Source organism: Odocoileus virginianus, chromosome 12 (assembly GCF_023699985.2).
Source record: "Odocoileus virginianus isolate 20LAN1187 ecotype Illinois chromosome 12, Ovbor_1.2, whole genome shotgun sequence".
Lineage (NCBI taxonomy): Eukaryota > Metazoa > Chordata > Mammalia > Artiodactyla > Cervidae > Odocoileus > Odocoileus virginianus.
The window spans coordinates 40,377,780-40,390,283 of NC_069685.1; the positions used below are offsets into that span (position 1 = coordinate 40,377,780).

Genomic DNA, 12,504 nt, shown 5'->3' on the forward strand with positions numbered 1-12,504 from the left:
CGGGGCAACCAGCCACGGTGCGGAGTGCCTGGGAGGGGAAGGGACAGAACAGAAGGAGTCAGTCGGGGAGGGCTGGTCTCAGCATGAAGGCCTGAGATCAAGTAAGATTGTCCTGGCAGGGTGACAGCTTAGCAAAGACCCAGTGCTTCTCAAACCTGTCAGTGTCAAGGTCCCTTTATAGTCTTCAGAATCACTGAGGAGCCCATTGAGTTCTCCTTCATGTGAGTTTTAAGTATCAACATCTGCCATATTAGGAAAGTAAGGTAAGACTTCTTAAATTTATTGATTCACTTAAAACAACAATAATGAATGTGCTATACAGTAACAGAAGTAAAACTTTTTATAAAGATTAACTATTTTCAAAAAAGTTTAGGAAGAAGAGTGGTACTGTTTTAGGATGTGGTAGGTTTCTTCTCGTTTTTGCATTTACTCTGTTGGGTTATGTTGTTTGGTTGGAGAACATGAAGGAAACCTCGCATGAGACAGATGTATAGTTCAAAAAGGGAGGCCTGTTTTAATAGCTTTATAGATAATTGTGATATTTTTCTTTGATGATACATCAAAAATCAACAAGACTAGCTTCTTTCACGTTAACCGCAGTATTTGTCTTGTGATTTGCCCAGAGGAACTGAGGTCAACTCTTGACTCAACATTTGATGGCACTGTTGAGATTCATGCTGCCATACATGCATCAAGAGGGTATGAAAAATGTACTTATTGTTCACACAATGACAGTTTCTGTGAACAGAAGGGCAGTCTCCCAGGCACAACTTTTCCTGGTTTGTGAGAGAACAAGGAAAGGCATCTGGCTCTGCCTGACCTTGTGGTTTTGGGGTAGGACTTGGACAAACAATCTGAGATGAGGGACAGGGTCTGTGTAATTGAACTTTCCCAGGTGCCAAAGGAGGAAGAGCATGGCTTTCTCATCAGTTTAACTCTTTGAGGACAAGAAAGGGGTGGGGTGGCATTTGAAAGCTGTCAGCTCTGAAATGTCAAAACATATCAGTGAATTTTTCATATTCAATTCTATTTATATTCACTGAACTTGCACTTTGAATGGGTCTTTTATTTGTGCATGGTTTGGAACATCATTTATTGGATGTTAGAAAAATTCTTTTAGCTATGCACATTTTCCAAATATCGATCCACTTTATTATATAATACACATTGCAATGTAATATCATTACTTTTCCTACCATAAAAGTCTTTAAAAATTGAGTTATCAAGTTCATCATAGCAGACATAAATTTTCCAAAATTTTAACTTTAGCATAAAAGTTAAAAGCTTAAAATTTATTATTGACCTCAAGTCTTATCAGTTATTCTCCTTGATGCAACAGGCTCATTTTGTTTATTATTGTGAAAATCTCTGCAAAATTTCACAATTTTAAGAACCATAGTTTGTCAGCCATTCTTTCAAGTGAAAATGGTGTTCTGTATCAAAAGTGGGTACTGCAGCTTTCTTGAAATATTCATCATAGTGGAAATGTTAAATAACATGTCAGTATTTTATGAAAATAATTTTGACTTTGTGAACTTCCAAAAAAGATAACAGGGACCCCTAGGAATCTGTGTGGGCTTCCCTGATGGCTCAAGTGGTAAAGAATCCACCTGCAATCCATGAGGTGTGGGTTCCATCCCTGGGTTAGGAGATCCCCTGGAGGATGGCATGGCAACCTACTCCAGTATTCTGGCCTGGAGATTCCCATGGACAGAGGAGCCTGGCAGGCTACAGTTTATGAGGTTGCAAAGAGTCTGATACCACTAAGCAGGCACACACACTAGGGATCTATGACCACACTTTGAAAATCGCTAGGCTTTAAGGCGATATAAGAGCTGGTCTCAATATTTATGAGGAAAAGGCACTTTAGGAAGGAAAATCACATGTCAAGAAAAGTCCTAGACTGACAGCACACCTTGTACATGGGTAGAATATCCTGGAAATTTGTGTGGCAGGAGGCAGAGTAGATGATAGCCAAGGATGGCCAAGAATCGGTCACCATGAACAGGTCAGTGGTAGACAGAAATCTCATAATGCTGCAGAAGGCGAGTCTCTGGGGAGCTCTCAGCAGGAAAGTGATATGATTTACAAGTTGCAGAAGTATTGCTTTGGTTCTTGTGTGAAGAGCAAAGGGTGAGTATCTGTTGAGATGGAGTACACTAAGGTCAGAAGCAGAAGGAGAAGCCAGAAAGATTGGAAAAATCCAGGTGAGAGATGACGGAGGTTTAGGCAAAGGTGGTCTCAGTGGATGGGTGAGAGGTTGGATTCTGGGTATATTTGAAGGTAAAACAAATACTTACTGATAGATTATCTGTGCAGTGTTATTGCATTAAAAATGAGGAAATAGCTAAAGTTTGACTTGGAATATTCGAAGTATCTGTTGAACATCACGTAGAATACCAAGAGGCAATTTGATGTATTAATGAAGTTCAAGGTGGTGTCTGGGCTGAAGATGGTGAGGGTACATAAGAGTTATTTCAAAATAGTTATTTAGCCACTCTGGCCACATGTAAAGATTTCTAGAAAACACTGAGAAAAGAGTCTCTGCCCAAAATACTAGTGATGTAAGGTAAATGACTACCATTTATTAAAAGTACAATATATGCAGCTTCTGTGCCAGTTCTTTGCATATATTATTTAACTGCTTCTTGCCATAGCACTGAAATCCTGCCTAGAGGAGAAGCAACCAAAACTCAGGAAAAGCAGGTGGTTTCTCCAGGACCACATAAGCCACAAAGAACAGAACCCAGATTTGAATTAAGGTTAGACACACACTCAAACATTTGTAAATCATATACTCAGTGGATATTTACATTTAATGTGGTTTTTTTTTTTTTTTTCAGTTTCTCAGGAAGGAAGCACAGAAAAGTTGTTAGGTCTGGAGAAAAATCATTTTCCCCAAATACCAACATGATATGAATGTGTTCAAAATGAAGCTACTGTGATTAGTACTGCACACAATGTCATGTCTAATTCAATACCAAACAACCTCTGAGAAAAAAATAAATACTGCCTTTGTTGAATGGGAATTAAAAGACCATTTGCCAAACCTCTGTCTGTGCCTGTGAGGGCTACCATGTCAGAATAAAGGCTGGGAAGAGAAGAAGTCAGCTAAGACTGTCAAAAAAGGTGGTCAGAACCTCTCCTAACGTGGGGGGAGCCCAGGGCAACAGAGGGAAACATCAGTTCAGTTCAGTCGCTCAGTTGTGTCCAACTCTTTGCGACCCCGCAACATGTCTGTTGTGACCCCTGTCCATCACCAACTCCTGGAGTTTACCCAAACTTATGTCCATTGAGTCGGTGATGCCACCCAACCATCTCCTCTGTCATCCCCTTCTCCTCCTGCCTTCAATCTTTCCCAGCATCAGGGTCTTTTCAAATGAGTCAGCTCTTCGCATCAAGTGGCCACAGTATTGGAGTTTCAGCTCCAGCATCAGTCCTCCCAATGAACACTCAGGACTAATCTCCTTAAGGATGGACTGCTTGGAACTCCTTGCGGTCCAAGATGCTCAAGAGTCTTCTCCAACACCATAGTTCAAAAGCATCAATTCTTCAGCCCTCAGCTTTCTTTATAACCCAACTCTTACATCCATACATGACTACTGAAAAAACCATAGCCTTGACTAGACAGAACTTTTTGGCAAAGTAATGTCTCTGCTTTTTAACATGCTGTCTAGGTTGGTCATAACTTTCCTTCCAAGGAGTAAGTGTCTTTTTATTTCATGGCTGCAATCACCAGCTGCAGGGATTTTGGAGCCCAAAAAAGTAAAGTCTGTCACTGTTTCCACTGCTTCCCCATCTATTTGCCATGAAGTGATGGGACTGGATGCCATGATCCCAGTTTTCTGAATGTAGAGCTTTAAGCGAAATTTTTCACTCTCCTTTTTCACTTTCATCAAGAGGCTCTTTAGTTCCTCTTCACTTTCTGCCATAAGGGTGGTGTCATCTGCATATCTGAGGTTATTGATATTTCTCCCAGCAGTCTTGATTCCAGCTTGTGCTTCTACCAGCCCAGCGTTTCTCATTATGTACTCTGCATATAAGTTAAATAAGCAGGGTGACAATATACAGCCTTGATGTACTCCTTTCCCGATTTGGAACCAGTCTTTTATTCCATGTCCAGCTCTAACTGTTGCTTCCTGACCTGCATACAGATTTCTTAAGAGGCAGGTCAGGTGGTCTGGTATTCCCATCTCCTTCAGAATTTTCCACAGTTTATTATGATCCACACAGTCAAAGACTTTGGCATAGTCAATAAAGCAGAAATAGATGTTTTTCTGGAACTCTCTTGCTTTTTCAATGATCCAGTGGATTTTGGCAATTTAGTCTCTGGTTCCTCTGCCTTTTCTAAAACCAGCTTGAACATCTGGAAGTTCACAGTTCATGTATTGCTGAAGCTTGGCTTGGAGAATTTTGAGCATTACTTTACTAGCATGTGAAATGAGTGCAATTGTGCAGTAGTTTAAGCATTCTTTGGCATTGCCTTTCTCCGGGATTGGAATTAAAACTGACCTTTTCCTGCCCTGTGCCACTGTTGAGTTTTCCAGTGGCATATTGAGTGCTGCACTTTCACAACATCATCTTTCAGGATTTGAAATAGCTCAACTGGAATTCCATCACCTCCACTAGCTTTGTTCATAGTGAAGCTTCCTAAAGCCCACTTGACTTAAATTTCAGGATGTCTGGCTCTAGGTGAGTGATCACACCATCGTGATTAACTGGGTCGTGAAGATCTTTTTTGTGCAGTTCTTCTGTGTATTCTTGCCACCTCTTCTTAATACCGTCTGCTTCTGTTAGGTCCATACCATTTCTGTGCTTTATTGAGCCCATCTTTGAATGAAATGTTCCCTTGGTATCTCTAGTTTTCTTGAGGAGCTCTCTAGTCTTTCCCATTCCGTTGTTTTCCTCTATTTCTTTGCACTGATCAGTGAGGAAGGCTTTCTTATCTCTCCTTGCTATTCTTTGGAACTCTGCATTCAAATGGGAATATCTTTCCTTTTCTCCTTTGCTTTTCTCTTCTTTTATTTTCTCAGCTATTTGTAAGGCTGCCTCAGACAACCATTTTGCTTTTTTGCATTTCTTTTTCTTAGGAATGGTCTTGGTCCCTGTCTCCTGTACAATATCACAAACCTCCATCCATAGTTCATCAGGCACTCTGTCTATCAGATCTAGACCCTTAAATCCCATTCTCACTTCCACTGTATAATCGTAAGGGATATGATTTAGGTCATACCTGAATGGTCTAGTGGTTTTCCCTACTTTCTTCAATTTAAGTCTGAGTTTGGCAATAAGGGGTTCATGATCTGAACCACAGTTAGCTACTGGTCTTGTTTCTGCTGACTGTATAGAGCTTTTCCATCTTTGGGTGCAAAGAATACAATCAATCTGATTTCTAATGTGGTCCACTGAAGAAGGGAATGGCAAACCACTTCAGTATTCTTGCCTTGAGAACCCCATGAACAGTATGAAAAGGCAAAAATATAGGACACTGAAAGATGATCTCCCCAGGTCAGTAGATGCCCAATATGCTACAGGAGATCAGTGGAGAAATAACTCCAGAAAGAATGAAGAGACAGAGGCAAAGCAAAAACAACACTCAATTGTGGATGTGATTGGTGATAGAAGCAAGGTCGGATGTTGTAAAGAGGGCAACATACTTTAGGTCTAAATATTTTAAAGGTACAAAATAAGATACCAAACTGTTTGGTAAAATGTGGTTGCCGACCTATCTTAAGTACACGGTCAAAATGACAAAGTCAAAAAAATCAGTGGAAAACACAGGTTTCTTTTCATATGCTTGAAAGTTGGCACATATCAAAGATAGATAAATTTAATTATATTGCACATGTTTGAGTGTGGACAATGTTTATATAAGTAACCAAAAAAGAGGAAGTAATTAAAAAACTAAAAACAAAAAATTGGGCTGACAATCTTGAGCTCAATTAACTCTGCTTTATCCCCAGGGAGAATCTTGTGAACATTGAAATAAACTATAGTGACTTAAACTATAAGATAACCCAGCAGCAAAAAGCAGTGAGTGTCTCTGAGTTACTTGGTAAGTATTATCTAGCTGTTCCTCAGTTTTTTTTTAATTTCTCTATTTTAATTGGAGACTAATTACTTTACAATATTGTGGTGGTTTTTGACATACACTGACATGAATCAGCCATGGGAGTACATGTGTCCCCCATCCTGAACCCCCCACTCACCTCCCTCCCCATCCCATCTCTCTGGGTTGTCATGGTGCACCAGCTTTGAGTGCCCTGTCTCATGCATCGAACTCAGACTGGTGATCTATTTCACATATGGTAATATACATGTTTCAATGCTGTTCTGTCAAATCACCCCACCCTCGCCTTCTCCCACAGAGTCCAACAGTCTGTTCTTTATACCTGTGTCTCTTTTGTTGTCTTGCATATAGAGTCATCATTATCATCTTTCTAAATTCCATATATATGCATTAATATACTGTATTGGTGTTTTTCTTTCTGACTGACTTCACTGTATAGAAGGTTCCAGTTTCATCCACCTCATTAGAACTGACTCAAATGCATTCTTTTTAATAGCTGAGTAATATCCCATTGTGTATATGTACCACAGCTTTCTTATCTATTCATCTGCTGATGGACATCTAGATTGCTTCCATGTCCTGGATATTGTAAACAGTGCTGCAATGAACATGGGGGTACACGTGTCTCTTTCAATTCTGGTTTCCTCGGTGTGTATGCCCAGCAGTGGGATTGCTGGGTCATATGGCAGTTCTGTTTCCAGTTTTTTAAGGAATCTCCACTCTGTTCTCCATAGTGACTGTACTAGTTCGCATTCCCACCAACAGTGTAAGAGAGTTTCCCTTTTCTCCACACCCTCTCCAGCACTTATTGTTTGTAGACTTTTTGATGGCAGCTATTCTGACCAGCGTGAGATGGTATCTCATTGTGGTTTTAATTTTCATTTCTCTGATAAAGTGATGTTGAGCATCTTTTCATGTGTTTGTATAGCCATCTGTATGTCTTCTTTGGAGAAATGTCTGTTCCTCAACTTTTAAAAAATTTCTATCAGTTTATTTTCCTTTCATATTTAAGGTTCAGCTTATCAACAGAGAAAAATAATCCATGGTGCTTGTCACTCACTTGCCATGTAAATTTGACACTTTTCTAGTCCCTGGACATGTCTCCAGCAAATGCACCAAGATGCTCACAAATGAGGCAGGGTTCACAGACTTCCCAGGTGGCACAGTGGTAAAGAATCGCCTGCCAATGCAGGAGACTCAAGAGACATGAGTTCCATCCCTAAGTCCAAAAGATCCCCTGGAGAAGGAAATGACAACCCATTCCAGTATTCTTGCCTGGAAAACTGTGGACAACAGAGGAACCTGATGGGCTACAGTCCATGGGGTTGCAGAGAGTCAGACATGGGCTCATGGTCACCCAGCATCTTCCTTCACTCAGATGTATCTAACCTCATGTCTGGGTCGAATATCAGTGTCACTGACCTCTGCACCAAATTCCACCCAGACTGGTCAGCAAAGAATTTGAACAAGTAAAATCTGCATTGAAGTTACAACCACCACCTGCTCATGCTCCTCCATCATTCAATCCTTGGCAAACTTAACTGCTGAATTCCAGATCTCACTGTCTCTCAGAGGAGGTTGTGGAACAGACAGAATAGGAATCAGAGTCAGGTTAAGCAACCACGGTCAAACCCTGGTGGCTGAGCCAACCTCCTCAACACAATGCAGAATCCTCAACGCTCTTGGATGGGCTTCCCTGGTAGCTCAGCTGGTAAAGAATCCGCCTACAATGTGGGAGGCCTGGGTTCAATCCCTGGGATGGGAAGATCTCCTGGAGAAGGGAAGGGCTACCCACTTGAGTATTCTGGCCTGGAGAATTCCATGGACTATCCATGGAGTCACATAGAGTTGGACTCCACTGAGCAACTTTCACTTTCACTTTCATACTCAATCCATCTCCAGACCTTACAAAAATAACACTGTCCTAAGAATGGCTCAGGGCAAGGAGGAAAACATTAGTAATGTAATCTATTTACAAAGCCAGTGCTTGAGGAGTCAGATTCACAGAAACAAAAAATAGGGGGGTGGGTGCAAGGGACTGGGGAAGGGGGCAGTGCTGAGTCAGTATTTAATGAGGACAGGGTTTCTGCTGGGGAAGATGAGAAAGCTCTGGAGACAAATGCTGGTGATGATTTTATGAAAATGGAAACATACTTAATGCCACAGAATTGTACACTTAAAACTGACTAACTTGGCTAATTTCATTCTATATACATTTTACCACAAAAAAAGCACAAGCAATAACGATTTACAGATGCTTAAAAACTTGTTAAAAAGAAGGCAGTACTGTGTTCATACATCTTAGTTCAGTGAAATAGTGCAAATGCTTACAATGAAATTGTTTGGACACTTGAGGTCATAAACTGCTTGGAAATTTGTTTCTGGAAAATATCATTAACCAGTAAGGCTGTCCTAGGGTCCAATTTCTCTTCTCCATTCTGTTCTCCACTTACTTAGAAATGAATTTGTGATTGTCTAGAATGTTTTATGAATTTGCTGAGATTTAATACCCTCCAAAGTCCTTGAGTTATATTTTTGGAAATAGAATTTATGTTTTCTTTCACTCCCTTTTTTGAGATAATTATGTGAATGTTACTTTAAGGTATTATTTATTGCTACTACATTATTTATACTAAATTTAATACCATTAGCTCATATTCAAATATCAGCTATTATTAACTTTTTAGCTTCAAATAATTTAAAATCTAGTAATGTTTAATTTGCTTTTTATGGAATATGCATGATTTATTCACTTTCTTTATTGGCTTTATTACAGCAGATCTTGGTGGTCAGCTGGGCCTATTTTGTGGGGCCAGTGTGATTACAATTATAGAAATTATTGAGTATATATTCACCAATTTCTACTGGATATGCATCTTGTTCTTGCTGAAGATCCCTGAAATGGCCCAGGGCACTCTTGCACCTCAGAATCACCTGGTGAATAAGGACAGCATCGAGGTATGCTGATGTCCACTTAGGACAAAAGCATTTGTTCTTCTCTTCATGATACCTTCAAATTTACTCACAGATTATTCACTGCTTTGTAACTTTATGTTATAGTCCTGGGGATATCTATCTTTTTGTACATATTTCATCTCTGTCTGTGTCTTTAATTACACATACATATTGATTTCTATATTAAAAAATGAAACAGGCACTGTCTTGGGTTTTTTTCCACCATGGAATTAATTGATTAATTCCCAGCACCCAGAACAGTAGAGATTACATAGTAGGCATTTCAGAAATACTTCTTAATGATTGAAAGCTTGTGCAATAGAAAAAGACACTCTTTACGATTAACTACATAAGTTAGACATGATAGATAAACTATATTTGAGGAGACAAGATACTTCTTTATTCAGAAAACAGCCCATGTAATTTGTGCTTTATAAAATTTCTGAGAGATTTTATTTTGGGGAAAGTTCAACATGATTTCTTTTCTTTTGTCTGGAAAGTCCTATTATATAACTGACTTTTGGAGGGACAGTATCTATGTCTTGTACAGGTGGATACTTACAGTAAATCTATTTGAAAGTAAATTTGTAGTATATTGGCAGAACACAGTGTTTATCCCTAATATCTGTGTATACTTCTTTAATCCCTAATATCCGTGTATAATTCAAGATTTGCTGTGCTGTCATCACCCCTCAGGCAGTTATTCTACTCTTCTCTGTTACTAAATGCACCATCTAAACAGCATGTGTAGGGAGGTGGGGGGCACCCCTGGAGGCCCAGTGGTAAAGAATCTACTTGCCAAGGCGGGAGACACAGGTTTGATCCCTGGTCCAAGAAATTCCCACATACTGTATAGCAACTAAGCCAGTGCACCACAGCAGTTGAGCCTGTGCTCCGGAGCCTGGGAGTGGCAACTACTGAGTCCCAGAACCACAACTATTAAAGCCCGCACATCCTAGAGCCGGTTCTCTGCAGCAAAAGAAGCTAGCGCAATGAGAAGCCTGCCCACTGCAACTAGAGAGTAACCCCCATTCACCGCAACTGGAGGAAAGCCTGAGCAGCCACAAAGATCCAGCACAGCCAAAAGTAACTAACTAACTAAATTAAAATTTTCAAAAATCAATAAATAAACAGCACATGGTAATAGACAGGCCAAATAAGAGCTGGACCATGTGGCTGAAAGGTACCATCACCCATCTGGGAAGCTGTTTTCTTCATTTCTTTGCTTAAATGATCAAGGGCAAATAGTCAGAGAGTAAACGCAGTGGAATGGAGAAGAGAATGAAATGGAGAAGAGTCCTTGAGATGAATATTAATTTATGAGTGTTACTTCTTTGGGGATTGATGAAGGTAGCCACACGGAGATTTTTTGCTTTGAAAGTCAAAATTGTAACTCTACCCCTTGCCAAAAAAAAGACTAGTCCTTCTGAAGCATTTTAAATATTGTGGAAACAAGCAAATCCATGTTTGTGACATGACAGCCAGTAATGGGTCACCCTCAAGTGATACAACACTGAAGAGAGTGATGGCGGATGCAGACAAAGGTTTGAGTCCCTAATACAAACCTCCTCTTGAGAAGGGATGAAGCCGTAAAGGAAGCTGAAGCTGTGGAAGGCAATGTCCTAAAGCTGAACGGAGAGCTTGGAGGATGCAGTGCTGCTACAGTGGAAGGCATTAGGGTGAACAAGAAACTGTGGGTTGGGGAGCAAGAAAGAAAAAACCATTAATGATGCATTTATCACTTAAGTAAGTCAGTTTCACCTTTTGCTCCATTTTAATTTGAGAACCTCTAGAGTTGCCCGATTTCTATCCACAGTGACTACTGTAACTTTAATTAAAGCAAGAATCTTTTTGGAAGTATCAGAAAATGGATATATGCAGATTAGAGTCTTCGGTAGAAATATAATATCGAATCTCAGCATAAAATACTGAAAATTTAGGACTCTCAGTCACCACATGCAGCAACTACTTAGAATTCTTTCAGGAGTCAATTGTTCATGTGTTACCAGGTTTTGTTGAAGATATATCCTGCCACTGAGACATCTAAGTCCCCTCATAACTGCAATATCAAAAGGACTTTTCAATAAAGACAGAGCAACTCAGCAGAGTCACTGATGGGATGGAAATGGTACTCAGCGAGGGCATTTGATGGCGACTCTGGAGCACGTGGAGGGAGAGGAAGAAGAACATTGTATCCAAAACCAGTTTGTAGCTGTGCATTTAAAGCCAGTATGGAGGTTCCTTAAAAAACTAAAAATAGAACCCAGCATATACATTGCATATGATGTAGTGATCCCATTCCTGGGCATATACACAGCGAAAACCACAATTCAGATACATGCACTCCAATGTTCACTGCGGCACCATTTACAATAGCCAGGACATGGAAGCAGCTTAGATGTCCATCAACAGAGGAACGGATAAAGAAGTTACATATATACAATGAAATAGTACTCAACCATAAAAAGAACAAAATTGTGCTATTTGCAGAGACATGAATGGATATATATACGACTGTTATACAGAGTGAAATAAGTCATAAAGAGAAAAACAAATATATTATTGTGCATATATGAAATGTAGAAAATGGTATAGATGATGTCATTTGCAAAACAGAAATAGAGACACAGTCGTAGAGAACAAACATATGGACACCAAGATGGGTAAAGAGATGGAGTGGGATGAATCGGGAGATTGGGATTGACATATATACACTACTGATACTGTGTATGAAACAGATAACTAATTTCAGGGAACTGTTCTCAGTGCTCCATCATGACCTAAATGGGAAGGAAATCCAAAAAAGAGGAGGTGTATGTATAGCTGACTCACTTTGCTGTGCAGTAGAACCTAGCACAACATTATAAAACAACTATATGCCAACAAAATTAAGTTAAAAATGAAGATTTAAAAATGAACATGGTGTATAAAAAACGATGCACAGAACTTAATATTCTGAGACTCAACAAGTAAATATTACAAGTAAAAAAATAAAGCCAGTAAACGAAATCTCCTCAATGGCCAGCTCCTTTTGCTCTATGCCCTAAACGTTACAATCCCCTCTCCACTATCGCAAAGCAAGCTGCCTGAGGTACTGATGGAAAATTCTTAACTGAAAGTCAGTTTGGAAACCAGCCTCCCTTCACACTTAGACGGTAACACTTTGGTTGCAGAAAGTAAAAGTGAGTCCACACAATGGGAAAACAGAAGGCTCACTGGGGAGATGGAGAAGGCAATGGCAACCCACCCCAGTCCTCTTGCCTGGAAAATCACGTGGTAGGCTGCAGTCCATGGGGTCGCGAAGAGTCGGACGCGACTGAGCGACTTCACTTTCACTTTTCACTTTCATGCATTGGAGAAGGAAATGGTAACCCACTCCAGTGTTCTTGCCTGGAGAATCCCAGGGATGGGGGAGCCTGGTGGGCTGCCGTCTATGGGGTCACACAGAGTCGGACACGACTGAAGCGACTTAGCAGCAC

General features: G+C 40.2%; 1 protein-coding gene across 1 annotated transcript in view; it reads left to right on the forward strand.

The window, feature by feature from the left end:
• The window catches only part of ASIC5 (acid sensing ion channel subunit family member 5), a 34,058-nt gene extending 24,429 nt beyond the window's left edge, over nucleotides 1-9,629 (forward strand). The window contains exons 9-10 of the mRNA XM_070474658.1: nucleotides 5,964-6,055; nucleotides 8,847-9,629. Of these exons, the coding sequence (XP_070330759.1) occupies nucleotides 5,964-6,055; nucleotides 8,847-9,037 (283 nt within the window). The 3' untranslated portion in view covers nucleotides 9,038-9,629. The remainder of the gene's footprint in view (nucleotides 1-5,963; nucleotides 6,056-8,846) is intronic.
• The last annotated feature ends 2,875 nt before the right edge of the window (nucleotides 9,630-12,504 follow it).